Consider the following 22,016-nt stretch of genomic DNA (forward strand, 5'->3'; position numbering starts at 1 on the left):
ATTTTTTTTAAAAATTTGAAACCATGAAAAATATGGTTATAAAAAAATTTCAAAATGAGATTACATTTAACAGGTGCTTTTCAATCATAGTTGATGGCACACACGATGTTTCTAAATCAGAAGCAATAGCTTTGATAGTAAGATATGTTGAAAATAGTGAGACGCCGAAGCCTTTTGAAAGACTGATTGACATATATTGTATGAGAAATACCACAGGTCTCGATATAAAGCATAATATAATATCCAAACTTGGCTCGATGAATTTACCCCTTGAATATCTAGTTGGGCAAAGTTATGATGGCGCCTCAAACATGAGTGGAAGAATCAATGGTGTGCAAGCCTTGATTAGAGCAGAGGCGCCAAAGGCAGCTTTTATTTGGTGTTATTGTCATCGATTAAATTTAATCGTTGTTCAATTATGCCAATCAATTAAAGAACTTCGAAATGTTCTAGGAATACTAGATGAGATTTATGTCTATTTTAATGGTGTAAAAAGATATGAGGTACTCAAAAAATTTCAGTGTAATGATCTGAAAAAATCGCAACGATTTCTACGCGTCAAGAATACCACTCGGTAATAGTTCCTTATTTATTTAAATTTTAAATGTTTTTTTTATTTAGAAGCTGGCTATCGTCATATAAAGCTATTGTAAATTTTTTTCAACTTTATGATGCCTTGAGGGCAGCTTTAACAAATTTAAAGGATTCTGAAGATCCTGCCACTTCCACTATGGCTAGTGCTATAGTCTTTAGAATATAAAAATTTGATTTTATCTTATCACTTTGTGTTTTGGATAAAATATTGTTGATAACAAGTTTGGCTTGTACAAAATTGCAAACCATTTCGAAGGATATAGGGTATGCAATAAATCAAATATAATTGACAAAAGATTGCTTGATTAATTTGAGAAGTATAATATAAATTATTGTTTTAATTATTTTTTAATCTAATAGATAATAACACTGAATTTTTGGATGTTTTTTCAAAGGCGCAAGATTTTATGAAGGAGAGAAATCTACATTTTGATTTTGAAAGTTCTAGACTTCAAACATTACAATCCAAAAAGGAGAGGTATATATACTTTCATCATTTAATATAGAAATTTTTTTTAGCTTTAAAATAGATGTGTTTTATGCTGCACTCGATTTAATTATTATGCAGTTTAACGAAAGATTTAATGATGATTCCATGAAATTTTTACATCAAATATCATTTTTTACGCCAAAGGGAATGGCAGAAAATCAATTATTAAAGAAGATATCGAGAATATCTGTGAATTTTACAATTTAAATTCAAGTCAAATTTTCGAAGAAATGTTGAAGTTTAGAAATATTTATAAGATGGCCAAAATGGGGAATGTAATTATTACTCATGGCCTAGAGGTTCAAGAATCTAAAGATTTGTCAGATTCTGAGAATTGTAAATTTATTTAATTAAAATATTTTTACCAATACATTATTTAGCTTCTTCTGATGATGATGATAATTCAGGGACTTACGATTCAGATTGGAAAAACTATTCATTTATTTTACCTTATCGTTTACTTTTAAATTTTTCTGCCTTCCCTAATTTAAGAATTTTATATAAATATTTATTAACCATTCCCACAACCTCATGTACTGCCGAAAGAGTTATGAGTAAAATTAAATTAATTAAAACAAGACTGCGCAGTACCATGAAAGATTCTTTTCTCAATAATTTTACCATATTATCAATGGAAAAAAATTAAATACTGATGAAATTTTAAATTCTTTCGCTTTCTCTTCCCCTAATTTATCTAAATTATTAATTTAAAAATAATATTTATAAAGTTATATTTTTTGCATTTTATTTATATTATATATTAAATATTGATGCAATAAAAATTATTTTTGAAATTTATGGGTGTCATAATTATCATTTTTTCGAAGGGGGGGGGATACTTTTCAAGGGGGTACTTTTCATGGGGGTATTCTGCTTCATTCGCTCAAAAAGTGTAGGGGCCACTGTCTTTATCTAGATATACTTATTATAAAAAGTATATCTATCTCTAGATATTATTTATGAGGTAATGTACCTGTTTTATGATACATTTTGATATACTGTGATCTAACGCTTCTTATTTTAAAAATAAAAATGTTTGAATGCAAAATTCATTTTATCGTATATGAGCATATAACTTAAATAAATATATATTATAAAATATAAGACTAATATAATAATAAAAAAATATATATATACACAAAATATTAAAATTTTTACATAAAATATTAAAACTTATATATAAAAAAATATATAAATATTCATTATTTTCCCCATTTAAATCTATAGATATAAGTTCAAGATGAAGGATATTTTTATTATGTAAATATAAATCCTTGCTTAGCCATGACTCCCATTAATTATTAAAAACTATACCACTGATGCACAAAATTATTTTAACCAAACAAATTTATTTAGAATTGATAATTTATAGATATTCCGTTAACTTTTAATTAACAAATTATAAGTTTAATGTAAAATATATTGTTTTATAATAAATGCTGGTTTTTAATGTCAATTTGTTCAAAAGAACGATAAAAATAGGGGTACTGACATTTTTTTATTAATTTATATATGGAATTCGAATTGAATTAGAACAAAATATTAAAATTTGTTTACGTATTTTGTACTCTCATCAGAGTTTCCGTTCGAGAACAACGGCGAACCCTGTATATAGGTATGAAAAAAATTGTATCGGTATCTAGATATGTTAGTAAGATGATGTATTTATATTTAGATCCATTTAAAAAGTATCTTTTAAGAACTCTGATAAATACACATAATTTTTAATTTTTGCTTAAATATTATAATATTTAAACTCAAATTCCAAATTTTTTTTAGTCGGGTTTGAGTCGAAAAAAATTTGTGCTAGGATTGGACACAAGATTTTTTAAAATTCGGGCTCGGGCAGAGAAAAAATCATTTTGCAGGGCTCTACTTGTATGCCACAAAAATTCTAATTATGATAAATTATTATAATATTGCAAATTAAATTAATATTGTTGCTGTGGATAAATAAGTGGTTGATTTTTATTATGAAAAGATGAATGGTTGCATGGACCACTTAGTCGTTACCTTGGTATTTGCAAATCTTTTATCATGAACAATTAAGAGTTTGTATTGGGTTACAGCTAGGGTGTGACATTGTTACTGCACGCATGTGTTAAATGTAATTTACAAGTAAAAAGAGTAGACACAGTTTCAACAGTCTGTATAGTCAAGGAAGACACCCATTTAGCATAAACTTATAATCATGCTCAAGCCTCTCCTTATATTCCCAACAGAAGAGTCCTCTAACCTATCACAAGAGAATGGTTAGATCAGATAGTCTTACAATCCTATGGGACACACCATAACGTCAAATATTAATGCGAATCCTTTATTATTTTGGTCAAAACCAAAAAAATCAGTAAGTTATCTAAATAATTTTCATTCTTAGTTACTTAAGCCAGTGACCATTTCTCGCGAATAACATTAAATAAAACCTTGGGCAAAATAATAGGCCACTTTCCATGGAGCCAAGGAATTTTTATAAATAAGCTAAAAATTCAAATTTTTATACTTGTGGGCTAAAAATTTAAATTTTTAGATATAATAATTTCTCATAGACGTCGCCTGGAATTTGAAGGGGAGGGGGCACTATTGTGGGGTTTTCCCCATAAATTTTATTTGAAGTCTTTAGGTCAAGTTATTGTAGGCCTTTGGCTATATTGTATTTTTATAATAATAATTTTGGGTTTTCACTTGTTTTTATAAAAATTTTGAATTATTGTTAAAAAGTTATTTACCTTTTACTAATTCTTTTTTATAATGATATATTGTATATATTTACATTTATAGGGAGAGGGGGTGTGTAGGGAATTTTTTTTTTATTAACTTATGATATTTGTAAGAACAGGTAAATTTGCGATTGATAGGATGGGGGGGGGGGGGGTATTTTTTAAATCATAAATAGTTTAAAAATTATAACATACTAAATACATACAGTATAAACAAAATAAATATATTATACTTATCATTGGCGAATATTGATCCTGTCAATCCGTATATTGATTCTTTAATAAGTTGAAATATAGAAGCAAATTCATCATCATTATATGGATATACAGTTAAAATCGGCCCAAATATCTCCTTCACATTAATATGAAAAATGAAATTATTTATAATTTTCAAAAATTTTTAACTCTTCTAAAATTCTACTCTACCTCAATTAAAAATGACACAAACTCCTAGAAAATTCAATTTAATTATTATTAATCGAGAAATTAATAAAATTCGGAATGTAGGTATTTAGGAAAATCATTCTTTTAATAAAAATATCGCTCTGATACCATTCATTGGAGTAATACTTAATATTTCTATTATTCCATCTTTGTTTTAATATTTTTTGGATAAATTTTTTTCCTCATTAAAAATCATTTTAAAACTCATCAATTACATTATTAATAATATATGTTCTAACTTATGTTATGACTAGAGTTGCCAGATCTCTGGCTTTTGGCGTAATTTCCCAATTTTTCACTTTGGTTTACGCCAAAATACGCCTACACTCTCCCGTTTTTCCTAAAAATATTATTCCTATTTTTTACGCTTTCTTCCAATTTTCATAAAAAAATCCGCCGATTTTTTTTATAAATTAAAATATTAGGCTATCATTTTATTTTAATTCAATTATATATTTAAAGGCATCTTGTTTTTGTTTATTTTTTTATACATATTGTGAGAAATGAAAAAACAAAGATTTTAATCTCCAAAACTTTCCAATTCAAAATATAATAGTAATATTTAATATCATTTCATTTTAAAATAAATTAAATTAAATCATATAAAATTTACTTCCTCTAATTCTTATGATGAAATGATTCTTATGTAAATGTGAAGTATAATTTTTAGAAATCAATCTATATAAAATGATATTTTAGAGGTAAGCGATTTATTATTTAAAATTTTAAAAGTTTTATATAGCCTAATAATAATTTTTGATTAATTAAATAATTCTCATAATATTTAATTCCAATTTTATTCCATTAATTTAAAAAATATATAAATAACAGTTTTAAGACAAGTTTAACAACATCCAAAAAAAATGTAAATCGCAATATCAAAATAAGTGGAATCCCATTTATTCATGGATCAGAGAAGATAAAGAATGTAGATTAAATACAATTTGTATAATATGCATTGCAAAATTTAATATCATTCAAGGAAGAATTCATGAGGTAAAAAAAACATTCAACAAGGCATAAACATATTTCCAATTTAAAAATAAGGAATCATCAAATAATATCCAACCATACTTCAAAGACAAAAATTTATGTGATGATAATACTGCAATAGCCGAAACGATATTCATCTATCACACGATAAAAAAATCGCTAGTATTTATCTACAGATTGCACTACAAACTTATTGCCTATACTTCCTTATTAAAAAATAGCCAAACGTATAAAATATAGAAGGTTAAATATCCTAGGTCCTGAAATTAAGAAACACATCTTAGAATATTTTTAAAAAATCATCCATTTTCTTTATTAACGGATGTATCAAATAATGTAAATACTAAATTCCCAGCAATTTTAATAAAGAAAGAGGTGTTTCAAGTAATAAAAAAATTTATCGCTCGGATAAATCGAAGGATATTGCGTCTATGCTTGTGCGGAGCCTTGAAAATTGTAACATGTCACTATCAAATGTAACAGTTTTTTGTGCAGATAACGAGAGTATGAATTTCGGAAAAGGACAAATATTATGACGGAATTATTCGTTTTGAGAAAATATTATCCCAATTGGTTGCCTGTGCCATACAATTCACAATGCATGAAGAAAGGGGCATACTTCATTATCAATAGACATAGAAATAATTGCTGTGAAAGATTACACCAAATTCAGCAGATCCACAAACAGGTTATGGCTTCTCAAGATGTCCCAACTTCTGCTAATTATTCCAGCAATGTGGCTATCATTAATACGGCTTTCGAAAGACTTAATAAAAGTTATTTAGCTGAAAACCCTTATTTTTTATCCCAAAAAATCCTAATTCAAAAATTTTTATTTTTTAAAAAGGGTATTGGCCGAGGCTTATTTAGGCCTAGTTATTACCATAGGGACGACATTAAACAATGTGGTTAAAAAATTGCAATCAAAAAATCAATTGCAGTGAAGATGTTTTCATTAATGAATAAATTAGTTACAACTTTAAAAGCCAAAGTTATCAATAACTTTTATGGCTCGGTTGTAAGACAAAATCTTAAAAAATGTGATGATCATGATAAAATCGCGAACATTGCGCCAAATTTCGAAAAAATATGCAATATTATATTATCGTTACCACATTCAAACGCTGATTCAGAGCATATATTTAGATTAATGAAAAATTTCTGACGGAAAAATAGTAACTTGTATAGATTTTAGAATATGTAATAAAAAAATAAAAATTTAATTTATAACAAGATCTTCTGAAAAATATGCATATCTATTAATTTTATATTAAAAAATAATATACGATCCTGTTGCATTTTAGATATATACATTTATAAAGAATAATCATCGGGGAAAAAATTAATATTATTAATTTCTTTTTTTTTGAATTATGGTCAAACTCCCGCTTTTTGTTTGAATGAATCTGGCAACCCTGGTTATGACACATGTGTTTTTTCATTTTATATAATTATTTTTTTATACCTATTAAGAAATTTCTCATGATTTATTTTTTAAGTTTTCCTAAACACCTACTTTCAAAATTTGCTTTTTTAACTTTTTTCAATTTCTATAAAAAAAGTTTATTAAAAAATACTAATTTAATCATATTTTAAAAGTACCTGTCTTTTCACTCAATTAAATAATTTAAAAAATATATTTTTTTTAATAAGCCTTAAATTTAAAATGTATTTTGTTGGAAAGAACAGAAAAAATAGGGGTGGGGTATTGACATTTTTTAAATAATTTTCTATGTATGATACTCGAATCTAAACGGATAAAATATAAAAAATATTTTTACGTATTTTGTGCTCTCATAATGTGAGTTTTGGTTAAAACAAAGGAAAACCATGTACCTCACATAAATGTAAAGGTTGTCTCAAAATCCAAGTGTAAAAGAAGGAAAAATGAGTTTATCCGTATAGCCTTCAAAAATGGAGAAAACTGATAGACAAAGAAACATTTGAAATAAACTAAAAGGGCAAAAAATAATCTTAGAAAAAATTAACACTCCGCCAGAAAAAAAATCATTACTTTTCTGATGGTTCAGCAAGGTTAATGTTAGATAATGCTAAAGGTAGTGTTGAACCAATCGGTATTTTATTCATTTTTTATATGGATCGAGACTTGGTTATAATAATATTTAAAAAAATATTAAATTCGGAAAGCGTCTGTAACCTAGTGGATAAGAGCGTCGCTCAGATCGGAGAGGGGGATGATATATAGAATATCAGCAGCGATCACGTGATTAAAGCTTATAATATATATAAAAAATATATTATTGCATTTTAAAAAATAATTGGTCGTTGAATGCTATATGCCGATTTGGCAGTATTTAACATTAAATGTTCAGCAGCGCAACATAAAAATAGGAAAAACTTCATCATGTTTGTTACCATGAAATCGATTTTGGTGTTCAAGCAGAATGGCATTTTTTTATACGGCACATGGTAAAGGTGCCTGTGAAAGCATAGAGGGTGCAGTATAAAGGTTAGTTGCCAAGATAAGCTTACAAATACCTTATTCAGATTAAATAATTATTTACAAATTTTATAAATATGCAGAAGAGCATTTATAAGGTATAAATTTTTCTTACAGAAGAGATAAGACTAAGTGAGAGATTTCGTAAATCCATCTCAGTATCTGGCAAAGAAAAAATTCAGGCAATGTTTCTCCGATCGGTTTTCTAAGCTCAATACTAAAATATAATTTCCTCACAGATATTTATTGTGGAGAATATAGTGAATCTCTCTCTTTCATGCTAAAAATAATATTAAAACGATAATGAGCCCACAACGGCGACTTTATCGCTGAGTCAAAAAATTTAATTTAATGAAAACCCGAAAATAGGTTATCATTCATGAATTTTAGTTTACTTTTTATATTTAACAAATTAAAAATAATTTAACGAAAATATAAATCTTATACAAGAAAAATTGATAATCGCAGTTAAATAATCTCATTTCATGTAATACTGAAAAATTTTATTTAGCTTAAAATTGGGAAAAAAATTTAAAATATTTTAACAAAAATGCGTTATTTTTAATAAAAGCGCCATCTATTTTTTTAAATAATTATTATTTCTAAAATCGCAAAAACTAAAAAACCTATAACTATTCCAAGTTTAAATTTTTACAAAATATAATGTAAATGAATAATAAAAACGTAAATAAAAAAGGCACTAATGAGATTTTTAAAAAATCCTTAATATTTACTAGAAGGCCTTTATAAGAGTTATAAAATAATAATTTTTATTTTTGCATCATTATTTTTTTAACTTATCTCAATTTTAAAAAATTATATTTTTCAAAATTTTTGGCATATTTTACCATTTGATATATCAGAAACTATGAGTACCAGAAGGCTATAATTTTGAATTCGATGCCTTCTAATGATGTTCTAACAAAATAAAAATTTTATTAAAATTAAAATTAAAAAGGTCAAGCCGAAAATTTATTGATTTGCCATGGAATTACCCAAATAAAGATTTATACTGTAATTTTCTAAAGGCTCTCGAAAAAAATTAAGTCCTTCTTAAAAAATATCTTCAAAATTTTTAAGATTTTTTTTAATTTCAGAAATTGCTTGTCATGAGAAATTGAAGCTAGTCGTTTTTTGATCAAAAGAAACACTTTAATTTTTTCGCAAAAATAATTGAATTATGCAGGGTTAACAAATACATTTCTCAATCAAATGGTTCATAAAATTTTTAGCAAATGTATTAGTTATTGTAAATAATAAAATGTTTTAATTAAATATAGACCTTTTTCAAGTTTATTACATATTTTTTCAATATAATTTAAAATTAGTATGCCTTAAAGACTGATAAATTTAAATGTGTACCTCCACCATAAGTTTTCCTTTGGGATTTTTTGTTTCAATCATAGTAGGTTCGATAAAATACCCTTTACTAGTACATACAAATAAATTTATCAGATAATTCAATAATAAAAATATGTTTGTTCAATAAAATCTATACCTATCATCGCATTTTCCTCCGGATACTATAGTGTATTCTGATGAATTTCTTGCAAAATCTATGTAACCAGATATTTTATCGAACGCCTTAATAAAAAAATTTATAAAAAGACAGTCACATAAATATTAAAAATCATTTTCCATAAAATACCTTTTTATCAATGACGGCAGAATAAAACATGTTTTTATCGGTGGCCTATAATTTATAAAAAAATAAATTATTATATCAAATAAATATGAATAATAGTAAAAAATAAATCTTTATATCATGAGATTTACCGATATCCAAATATATAAGCAGTTTTTAATTTGGTAGAAAAAAGGTAATATAAATGGAATTTGCATTCGTATTTCTTTCCTAGGTTAGAATCCCATTTTTTCAAAGCCATTTCTATTTACAGATAATCTTGTAAATGATATACTTAAACATGTGTGCCGCTGCACAAATACTGCCGCCGGTGATTTTTGATCCAGCTGACGCCGTTGTCAAAAACAATGTTGGTAATATTATTTAAAACATAATGATTACTAATTTATGAGAGAAAAGTTATATTAAATATATTTTTAAAAAGATGTTTTTATTTATTTTAAAAAATGAATATTTAATCTGTTTAACAGATATAATTATTGCCATTATATATTACCCATAGTAGTTTTATTTTATTAACATATACATATTTACATTTAGAAATTTTTATTCCTATCAATTTTTTTTCGTATTTTATTCTTGAGATTTGTTTTCTATAGTTTTTAATTCCTAAATATTTTCTTCCGACAGTTTTTTGTTCCTTGAACTTTTTTTTAGCTGAGTATTTTTCCCGGGATTCGCAATGTTTTCCTTAGATTATTTATATAAGAAATCGACCAAAGAGCAGGACCGGATTTTTAAAAAAAGTACTTCAAGCAAATTTTGGTTCCACTACTCGAATTATAATAATTATATGAAATTTAAAATAGGTAATTCCTTTTTAAGCAAGGAGATTTGTTTTGTGTGAAATATCAATGTTTATATTTCTTTCTATTTTACAAAATCAAGAAAGCGCAGACCAGCTGGATAACAAAAGAGTACAATTATGTTGATATATAAAAATTGATAAGATAAATTATTATAACAATTTAAATTGAAATAATGGGTATAGGCCATAAATATCAGAAAAACCTAAAAGTATCGGTGACTCTCTAATTAAAAACCATAAGTGTTTACTAATTTTTAAAAGGCAAATAATTAATAGAATATGTTCCTATCAAATAATTAATCTAAATTCTACAATCATAATGATCGTGTCTTCTAAATATTGAAAAAAAAAATTCAAAATAAATGTATAAAATCTAATTGTACTTTGTATTCTGATATTAAATATTTTATATCATATTAAATCTTAGGTAAGATCATGAAGCGATTTAAAAAATAAGGGTAATAAGCATCAGAGATCTGCAAAGTTAGGCCCGGCCCGAGTCCGGGGCCTAATTTTATTTAAAATAATCGGGTTCGGGTCGGGCCTAATATTTAAAAAAAAAATTCGGGCCGGGTCGGGTCGGACTTTGGAAATTTTATTAAATATATCTAAATTTATCAATTTTATATTGAATTTTTTATGTAAAATAAAATTTTTTGATTTAATTTATTGAAACTAAACGCTATATAACATATGTCTTTTATTTTAAGTAATGATAAAAATTAATTTCTATATTTAAATAATTCGGGCCTGGCCGGGCCGGTAAATTTTTTTTAAATAAATTTCGGGTTCGGGCCGGGCCGGCAAGACTTTTAAAAAAAATTTTGGGTTCGGGCCGGCAAAACTTTTTAAAAAAAAAATTCGGGCCGGGCCGGGCTTGAAAAATTAGGCCCGATGCAGATCACTAATAAGCATAGCTGCTTTAAGAAAGTATTCAACCAATTAGTTAACCCTTATTCACAAAAATATAGCTTTTATAATAATAAATGTAAATATAAAATGAACATCTCCGATTTTGATGTCTTGAATTGCTGCCATGAGCTTTGGTTTAACGTAAGAATTCCATTTAGATTTAGGAATGTATAAGATAGAACAAGCCGAACATTTTTGACCTCCATATTCAAACGCAGCTCTAACGGTACTATTTATTACATGATCCATATTCGCTGAAGCATGAACTAAATGGTAATTCTTGCCGCCGCACTCTTATTAAATTAAAAAAGGTAGTAGTGTAAGAAAAATTAAAGAGTGACAAATTTTTTAACGGTTCAGATTTGGTAAATAATAACGGTTCTATTTGAATCCCTGCTTCTTCATCTTGTGAGGGCCTATTTTTATATCTGATTAACAAAAATCGTATGATTTTCAAAGAAACTAGGAAAATTTTATGCCTAAATGAATGGCTATTTTATAAATTTATTTTAAAATTAATTATTTTAATTATAATATATATCTTATGCACGATTATGAATTATCAAAAAAAATTTGAATTGAGTACCAAGTTAAATATAGGAAAAATAAGTTTTTTCTAAATATCGAATTATTCGTTATTCATATTATGAATATTAATATAGGCTTTTGATTCCTACAAAAACGAATATGAAGTATATAAATATTTTATTATTCAATTCGATTTTGTTGAACCCTATTTGGACTTAACCTAATATTTTTACTGTTTTGAAGAAATTAATCATAAAATTCCTCCTCCCGACTATGAAAATAATAGGGGTGGCCGTCTAGATTCATTAACTTAAATATTTTTTTAAGGTCGTGTTCAGTATGAGTTCAAGAAAATAAAGTCACAGGTTCGGTTCGAACCTTTGATTTGGATATTGTAGAAAATGACAAGAATTATTCTTGTAACTGTGGGGTATTAGTAATGCCGTTATTTAATAGGTGGATTCTATTAATAGTAACAGGGATCAACACTTGGCATGCAAGAGTTTCGATAAGAAATACTACTGATGATGTAATGAATCCTTTTCATATATTTGAACAATAAGTAATTGTATATGGTAAATATCAATCTTTTATATAAAATAGTATATTCTTAACATTAATTTAAAGTGGTTAAATTCAATTATTAAATATATTGTATAAAGAACGTAGTTATATTAAATATATCGTATAAAGAACGTAGTTATCAACAAATAATATATAAAACTAATTTGAATATTATAAATAAAGTTAATTTAACGATAATTATTGGTATTATGTAATAATATTACAATTCTGTGCTTGTGTATACATTCTTTTTAATACTAAAAGATAAATTACAATATCTTGTTTTCAAGATTGTTTAGGGAAATATTATATAATTATTTAGGTTGGATCCAAATTGGAGTGCATAGAAAACTATGCTTTATTTATAAAATTAATAAATTATTTTGTTTATTTAAATCTTATGGTTTTAATTTATTTAATTTACCTGAGTAGTGATCTATTTAAATTGTGTGCCTGCTAATTACTTTATTTTTAATAATAACCAAAATCTTGAAATTACCCTGTTTTGGAGCTAAGCTTTAAAAAAAATAGCTTGTAATTGAAATTTTTATCAAAACAAGGGACTATTATATAACATTCAAATAAAAGTATAGAAATTTAAATCGCGTAGACTAAGGCCATACCAAAGCGTACTCGCGCATAATTGTTAAAGAAAGAAAGATAAAATAGATATGCAAATTTGGGGGAAAAAACGGGAAATTTCACAAGTCAATATTGATTTTTTTCCATATTTTTTGAAAATAAATAAACTATTATTATATGATTAAAACAATTATGATATAATTTCAATTATTTAATTCCTTATCTTCGTTTAAAGATGAAAACAATTCCAGATCTCTAAGATATTTGTCATTTGTCTCGTAACATCTAAATCTAGGTATCCAGATAATCGATTTATAAGATAATCCTTTAGCAATTTCATTATCTTTAAAATTATATCTACAATCTTTTCAGTCTAATATACGAGTAATAGAAAAATCTCCTACTTTTTATAAATTGCAGAGTTGTTAAAGTAATGTGCTACAATTTTTTGGTAGCTATAGCTAATAGACGATACTTTTTTGAAATTATTTAATTTTTTAGCGCGCTACTTTTTTTAAAAGTAGCTAAATAGCGCGCTACTTAGCTACTTTTAAAAAATATAATGAAGGTAAGTTTAAACATTAATCATAATTTTTATGATTTATTATTTAATTTTAAATTGAATATATTTACAATTTGTAATTTATAAATCACGTGTTAATAATTTAAAATGTCATCGCCTATGAATCAAATCGTTGAAAGTGATTCAGATAATGATATTAATAAAATGGAAGATACCAGGGAATAAAATGTTCTTAATAGCTATAATACAAATTTCCCATTCCTTAGATTTAAAAAAATTTTAAAATAAATATAAAAACCAAAACTGGCTTCAAATTTATTTGTTTAAAATGTAAAAAAAATATTTCCTCAAATCAATCCAGTAGCTATAACCTCAAGAAACACCTAAAGGTAAATTGCCATTTTTACATTCTAATAGTATTTATTTTATAAGACTGTTCATGCCAATATTTTAAGGAAATAGTGTTGAGAGATTATTTAGTAAGGCAAAACTTATACTTTCTGATCGTCACTCTAGACTTGGGGATGATAATATTGAAATGATTTTATTTTTAAAATGCAACAAATTACCATAAATATTTATTTTTATTACTAAATTTTTTTATAATCAAAACTAACTCTATTTTAATATAAATGTTGATATTTACTATACAATAACATTATAAGAAAAAAATAAAACAAATTTGTTTATAATTTTTTTTTTTAAAGTAGCTAAAAAATAGTAGCTAATAGCGCGCTACTTTTTTTGACAAATAGCGATAGCGGTAGCGCCCTACTTTTAAAAGTAGCGTTTAACAACTCTGATAAATTGTTGGATCTCTATAATTTATCTCTGTAAGATCTCTCTGATATGAATACATGTTTGAGGAACGTCAGATATATTGGATTTACCCATTTCCACTTATTTGTATAGAAATAATTTAGAAAATTTTATAGCTGTGCAAGATCATCTAAAAAAAATTAATTATCAAGAAGATTAAGTCTCTTATCTCTATCAGTAAAAATATGAAGTATTGCCATCGAAAAATATCATTTTTTAACAGGCTATTAATTTCCAAACGATTCATGTCCAATGTATTGGGCTAGGCAACATAAAGGAATCAATCCTATTTTTTTCTTTAAGTGTTGTTTTTCCTTAAATATGGCTATAAGAATGTTGGATTTTATATATTTTATAATACTTGGGGCTTTTGCTACTAAAATTTGAATTGGTAATATTTTATTTGCTAGATCCTTTAAAGTCAAATTAAGTCAATGAGATAAAAATCAATGCACATTCGATGGTTAGATATTTATTTCTAAAAGTGTCGACATAGGCGTAGACAGAATCTTACTAAGAGTGGGAGGGGGCACTATTAGGCGAGTTCCTTCCCCATAAATTTTATTGGAGATCTTCAGGTTTAGTTATTATAGGCCTTTGGCAATATTAGATTTTTATATTTTTTTTATATAAAAATGTTTTTTTCTAATAATTTTGAATTATAGTCTTTATTTAATAGGTTATTAACTTTTGCAAATTTTTCCTTTAATTCTTACTTATTGATATATATAACATTTTTTAGGGAGAGAGTTGGAGGGTTTTTAGGGAAAATTTTTTTATTAGTTTAAAATGATATTTATGAGAACAGGCAAATTTGCGATTGGTTACGCCCAGAGTTGTTAAACGCTACTTTTAAAAATAGCGCGCTACAGCTATCGCTATTTGTTAAAAAAAGTAGCGTACTTTTTATCAAAAAAAATTACAAACAAATTTTTTATTTTTTGCTTATAATGTTATTGTATAGTAAATAAATATATAAAAATCAACATTTATAAATATTAAAATATAGTTAGTTTTGATTATAAAAAAATTTATGTAATAAAAATAAATATTTATGGTAATTTGTTGCATTATAATAATAAAATCATTTCAATATTATCATCCCCAAGTCTAGAGCGACGATCAGAAAGTATAAGTTTTGCCTTATTAAATAATCTCTCGACACTAGCACTTGAGGGTAAGGGCGTATTTAATCTTATATACATATTTTTAATATAAGATAGATTATCAATAAATTTATTTGCAAGTGCATCGTATGTCTGGCATCCTATTATCATTTTGAGGGCTAATGCCACAGATCTTCTTTTTAGAGTTCTAGGGTCAAGCCAATGGCCTGTGATTCCCAAATAAGCTCAAAAATATTTAATCAGATCAATTTATAAATATAAATAAGTTTTTACGTTCTGTTATGTGTTCAACTATCTCCCGTGGTACATATATATGATATCTCTGATAACTCTACCATTAGAGCATCTTTCATCATTTTAAAGTTATCTGCTATTTTATTCATTAGTGTCTGGCGGCATAAAATTGTTGTACCAGGATAAGTTTTAATTATCATGGTAAATGATGGATTATCAACTAAGGACATTGGCTGAACTGTATAAATTATAAAATCAATAACTTTATCAGCCAATTTCATAGAAATATTGTCATTTGCATTATTTATTAATTTGGTTTGAATTGAATTGAATTAGTCATTTTGGATGTAGAGTCGCCTATGCCAAAATTATTTAGATGTTTCTCCATTTCTAAAACTCATGAACAGTCTTATAAAATAAATATTATTAGAATGTAAAAATGACAATTTACCTTTAGGTGTTTCTTGAGGTTATAGCTACTGGATTGATTTGAGGAAATATTTTTTTTTACATTTTAAGCAAATAAATTTGAAACCAGTTTTGGTTACATATTTATTTAAAAAAAATTTCAAATCTAGGGAATGGGAAATTTGCATTATAGTTATTAAGAACATTTTCTTCCCTGGTATCTTCCATTTCATTAATAACATTGTCTGAATCACTTTCAACGATTTGGATATCCATAGGCGATGGCATTTTAAATTATTAACACGAGATTTAGGTTTATAATACAAATGAAAATATATATTACAAATTGAAATTATATTTTAATTTCAAAATTAAATAATAAATCATAAAAATTATAATTAATTATGATATTATATTTAAATTTTCATGTTTACACTTACCTTCATTACATTTTAAAAGTAGCGAAGTAGCGGCTACTTAGCTACTTTCAAAAAAGGTAGCGCGCTAAAAAATTAAATAATTACAAAAAAGGTAGCAGCTATTAGCTATAGCTACCAAAAAAGTTAACGCGCTACTTTAACAACTCTGACGCCCTGCATTATTCGTTATTATAATGTTTTTCCTATTTCTTCAATTACTTTAATAAATTCACTAGATATCTATATATCCCTGTTTCAGTTAATTTATAGAAAATGTGAATTGGGATTGCTATAATAAAATTTTTAATGCATCTCCCTCTTATTTATCAACCCAGCACTAATGAAGGTCAAATTTTTATTTTTATCTAATTTAACAAATTTTTAGTGAGAGGGTAAAATAATTTCTTTAAGTTACGGAAAATCAACAATTTTAAATGGTTAAGAATTAATATCTAGTTTATTTCACTCTTCTGATGATACACTGTCAATAAATTGTTTATCTGAAATTTATATTATTATTTGAACTAAATTTAGATGAGGAAGTTGACCTACTTTATCCTATATATCTTTAACCTTTAATCCTACTCCTTATCCTTACCGCAGTTATTAGATGTTATAATTTCAAATATATTTTAGCAAATTAAAAAATTTTCTTCCGATGAACATTACTTGAGTTGGGCTATTATTATATTATCGAGAATGAACATATATACAAAAACAAAATATAATTATTATTTATGATTAGGGGGGAAAATATTTTTGTAAAATGATAAAAATATGATTATTTGATCAAAAAACCATTATAAGTGTGGAAACTATAGTGAAAATTTTCCGTGTTACATCCCAATTATAAAGTAATTTAAAACTATGTACATATAATTTTTTTTATAATGTCTATGCCTACCTAACGATAATTTCTTAAATGCAGGAACTCTTTGGTATGATGGCCTTATATAAGTAATTTTTCATTTTATATTATATGCTCCAGCTAATTGACTGAGCCGAAATAACCGAGCATGAATTAATATGCGCTTAATTGAAGCCACCAAAATGTAGGTGGGCTGTTTAACAATTTTGGGTTTTTAATAATCTTTACCAATATGTCTTTTAATCTTTTATTTATTATAATTAATCTTATTAAAATCTTGTAATTATACCATAGCCGACTTACTTTTTATCAAAAAGATGTTACATAAAAGAAATGATGATTTGTATCAATTATAACAGTCCCTAATATATTACATTATATTTATTATATAAAAAATTATATATGTAATATCATTCAATAATAAATATAATTCCCAAATTATAACATGTTGAATTATCATGCCAAATTTTAGGCGAATTCACTATATCTTATCTTCTCCTTCATACACTTTTTAATCTTTCGCTTTACTATGTGATATTGAACGAAATTGCCTTCAATATTCATTCAGCCGAATCCTGAACTGCCTTTAAAGGAAAAGTAAATTCTTTATCATTTTGGTGTATTTGCCTTTAAATACTTCAAAAATATAGCTAAGGATTTTAAAAAGTACATATAACAACTGAACAGTTTTCAAATTATAGCCTCTTAGCTCTTGTATTCTTGGAGATATCAAGTCATAGAAAAATGTTAAGCTTATCGATTGAATAAATGTTCTTCTAATATCAAAATAAAGTATATACATTCTATTTTTTAAATGATTTTTTAATGTAACAGTCCATTTATGCCCATTCTAAATTTTAAATCCATGTAAAAAACAGTTTGAAGTGCCCTTCAAAATAAAACATCTTCAAAGAGAAGATTTTTTAAAATGAAGATATTTTTGAGAATCCAAATAGAATTTTTGATCAATAATTACCTAAAATTTTGAAATATTTTTTTATGATTATTATGTATAAAATTTGTTTCCTGATGAAATCACAAATTTAAAAAAATAAAAAAAATTCTTGACAAAAAATCTTAAGATTTTTATTAAAACTCTGGTAAAAAAAAATGAAAAAAATCTTTAAGTTTTCCCGATTATTATAAAATTTTAAAAATGACGTGACTAAAAAATCGATATTATATTGTATTATTTGGGGTTAGGCCCAATAGGTATATATGGCCCTTTCATGATTGTACTTTGAGAATTTTAAAACGAAAATTATTTACCTCCAACTAACCTAGGCCAATTACCGATTGAAATCAAATTTTGAGATATCGATAACCAAATAGAGCGAAACGTGCTTCATTTATATGGATAAAAAAATTATGAGATGTAAAGGAAATGTATTTAATAAAAATAGAAAAAATTATTAAACTCATATAATTTAAGGGTATTTATAGATACAAAATATTTACGCAACACTTCCCGTGAAATTGATTCCAGCGAGGGAGGGTGATTTAGTGATAACACTACTAAAGACTGGACCGTCACAAGGCAAAAAATTAATTACACCACTGGGTAACCCGCATTCTCTAAATATCTTGTACGTCAAATAATTGGATAAAATGGCAGTGTCAGAAGGTTTCCACAAAACCACGTTACCCTTATAATATAAATAAAATAATTTTACTCATATTATAAAAAATAGGATTTTTAATAAATATACTATAAAAACGCACTTGTCCAATTTGTGCGAAGTTAAATTAACCTAATCCCAATTTTATACAGACCAACTTTAGCCGACATCAAGCCCTAACCGCATTTTTAGTTTAAATAAAATAAAATAAAACAATTTATGTTCATATTGAACAAGTACCAACGGGCTGGACCGTGAAATTTTTTTAAATTTTATAACAGACGGGTAATTCGTGCAAAAAAAATTTTCGAGCTAGGCCGGACACACACCAGGCAGGACCTTGCAAATATTAGATTTTTCATTCAATACTAGCCAGCCCGAGTATTAAAATTTTATTATCTTTTTGAATTTCAAGCTGATATTTTGATTAATATTATTTGAAAATAGATTACAATATTCTTATTTCTTTGTATTAAGGCTATCTTACTAAGATACCTTAATATAGTAAATTCACAAAAAAATAAACATTTATTTATAATCATCATTCTAAGTCTTTGGGCTTAGATTAGAATTGGGGGAGGGTTAAAACTTTTTCTGAAAAATATTTAGACAAGGGTATCAAATAAAAGCTAATACATTCATTTTTTGATAGCTATCAAAATTAATCATCACTCTAGGTCCCCGAGTCTAGATCATAGTGGGAAGAGAGGGCTTGTTATAAAACTATCTAGACTAGGATATCAAATGAAAAATCATAAAAAAGTGTAATGAATTCATCGTTACCATTACTCTATGTCTCAAGGATATGTTTGGGCGGGGGGGGGGGGTATTTCTACTTTTTAGATATGGGTACAAATGAAAGCCAACAAAAGGATCTCTTTACATTGTTCCTCATTATGTTTTCAGAGCAGGTCTGGAAAAGAAAGGACAAAATTATAGCATAATATCTCAACATGGTTTTAAATTTCATGGGATATTTTGCTTATTTAGCTCATGGGGGTATAAGAGCCACTGCGACGGTGTAAGTTTAAATAAGGCAAATTTTTATAAATTTTTTTTATTAATATTCTAATTTTTACTGCCGTGAAGTAAATAGGCAACTTTTAAAAATATTTAATAATTATAATTTGTTGTTGCAGTACTAGATCAGCCCCCATTATTATTTATCATAATTGTGGTGACGAGAGATTCGTGGAGGAATACCCTGGGAACTTCTATATGCTGACGACTTTACACTGCTGGCAACAAGTGAAGCATAGTAAAGGAAAAGATATCATATAGAAGACGGTTATAAAATCAAAAGGCTTAAAGGTAAACGAAGGAAAGATTAAGGTGATGATTGGTGTCGAAGGATAGGGAAATAAAGAAGAAGCAAGAACTCGGTCATGTGGCGTGTGTGATAAAAATGTTGCTAGAAATTCAATCCAGTGCACCAGCGGTATGAAATGGGTGCATAAAAGTAGTAGTGAAGGGGAGTTTAACGAAAGCAAGTGTGAACATAATGTTTAGAACATGCGTGAATACGGTTACTGATAATGTAGAAAAGGGTAGTTTAAATATTGGTAATAAAGCTACTTTAGAAAAAGTGGGAAAATCCTGTTATTTGGGTGATAGGTTTAAGGCAAATGGAGGTGTTGATTCAGGCGTTGTTGCAAGGGCAAGATATGCATGGAAAAATTTTCGAGAGATATCTTTTATTCTAACAAAAATAAAATTTATGTGAGCTGTGTGAGAAGCTGTCTACGATAACGTGGTTAATGAAAGCGGCGCATAAAGCTAAACTGAAAAGAACGGAGATGAGAATGTCAGATGGATATAAAGGGTGTCTAAGAGAGAGCAAAACAATCATCGAATTGTGGGAAAGAAATGGTCAGGGACCCGGAGTGAACCGTAACGAACCGTTAAACCATTATAAACAGTTATAAATATCTGAACCATAACAGTAACCGAACCGATATAATTATTTTTTGAAGGAATAAAAAGTACCTTTATAAAAGAAGGTTAAACCGGTTAAGTTTTTATATTTTAGAAATGGAAATAATTTAAATATCCTGAATTATATAAACTTGCTCTTATAGTACTGGCGGTTCCCGCAACACAAGTTTCTGTAGAAAGGGTTTTTTAGGGGCTAAAATTTGTGTTCGTCACAATTAACAAAAAGTAATCCATTTATATTAGAATATATATTACTTATACGTGCAAATAAATATTTAAAAATGAGTTATTTTGAATCTTATATATTTTTTTTATATAATCCATAGATGCTTATAATAAAAATAAATTAGACGATGGTGATGCTTCAATAAAAAAAAATTCAAACCATAATGAACCTTTATAATTAGCTGAACCGAACCTTTATAAATTTTTTCTTTAGAACCGTAACCAAAACGTAACCATTATAATTTTTTACATCCTGAACCTTAACCAACTGATAAATAACAGTTCGGGTCCCTGGAAATGGTATAGAAGTGATTGGAGTTATGATGAGAAGAAATAGACTGAGATAGTTTGGACACAAAAAGAAAGATTAGGTTAAGAGATATATTTCGTTGGATGCAATGGGATCAAGGCCTCGAGAACCAACGAAAACGTAAGTGGAAGAGATAACGAGTGACGTGAAAACAATGGGTCTTACAATTAAAGACGCCCAAGATAGTAAAAAGTAGAGAAAAGGAATTAGAGGGGAAACTGGCTTACCTGAGTAAACTTGTACCGCTAATAAACGATAAAGAAGAAAAATAAACGAAAGTACTATTTTATTTGCAAAACCTTTTAAGACTATTTTTTATTTATTTTAGATTGGTTAGATGTTATAATGGAATAAAAATCGTATTAAGGGACCTAGTGACTCTATTTTTCTTTCTTTATTTGATCAATATTATTTAATATCCGAAAAAAGGTAAAAATGACTTAATGAAAATATAAAGGCTAATGAGCTAAAATTTTAATTTTGTTCTAACCATAACTTACATACAAATTTTTATCAAATATAAAAGGAGGCGGCAGAGAATCTCAGTATGATTCATAAAATAAAATGATAATTAAATATTTTCCTATATCAAAATAAATTGGTTGAATAATGACAAACCATGAGGGCGGTGGAACTTGCTAAATTACCACCTATGGCCGTAAAATTAAAAGGTGATATTGCGGCTATAAAACCTTCTAAAGCTCTGAATCTATAGCTATTGCGGGTTTCAGGAGGACTATAAGGTGTGTATTCTTGTAGTTTCTATTTCATATTTGGGATGTAAAAAAACA

The 22,016-nt window shown here is 26.6% G+C and overlaps 1 protein-coding gene across 2 annotated transcripts in view; it reads right to left on the reverse strand.

Annotated features, from left to right (window-relative positions):
- The window catches only part of LOC135928441 (delta-1-pyrroline-5-carboxylate dehydrogenase, mitochondrial-like), a 43,920-nt gene that overhangs the window by 8,422 nt on the left and 13,482 nt on the right, over positions 1–22,016 (reverse strand). Inside the window, exons 3-11 of one of the 2 annotated variants that reach the window (XR_010572328.1) lie at positions 21,844–21,987; positions 18,595–18,782; positions 18,406–18,479; positions 11,158–11,357; positions 9,348–9,392; positions 9,198–9,283; positions 9,062–9,128; positions 8,548–8,617; positions 4,035–4,153 (exon numbers count right to left, since the gene is read on the reverse strand). Coding sequence is in view for 1 of the 2 variants with exons in the window: in XM_065464901.1 (XP_065320973.1) it covers positions 4,035–4,153; positions 9,062–9,128; positions 9,198–9,283; positions 9,348–9,392; positions 11,158–11,357; positions 18,406–18,479; positions 18,595–18,782; positions 21,844–21,987 (923 nt within the window). In the remaining variant the exon portion in view is untranslated. The remainder of the gene's footprint in view (positions 1–4,034; positions 4,154–8,547; positions 8,618–9,061; positions 9,129–9,197; positions 9,284–9,347; positions 9,393–11,157; positions 11,358–18,405; positions 18,480–18,594; positions 18,783–21,843; positions 21,988–22,016) is intronic. The other variant, XM_065464901.1, reaches the window with a different exon arrangement.

The sequence above is a fragment of the Gordionus sp. m RMFG-2023 genome, chromosome 4 (assembly GCF_954871325.1).
Source record: "Gordionus sp. m RMFG-2023 chromosome 4, tfGorSpeb1-WG-v2, whole genome shotgun sequence".
NCBI classification, from domain to species: domain Eukaryota; kingdom Metazoa; phylum Nematomorpha; class Gordioida; order Chordodea; family Parachordodidae; genus Gordionus; species Gordionus sp. m RMFG-2023.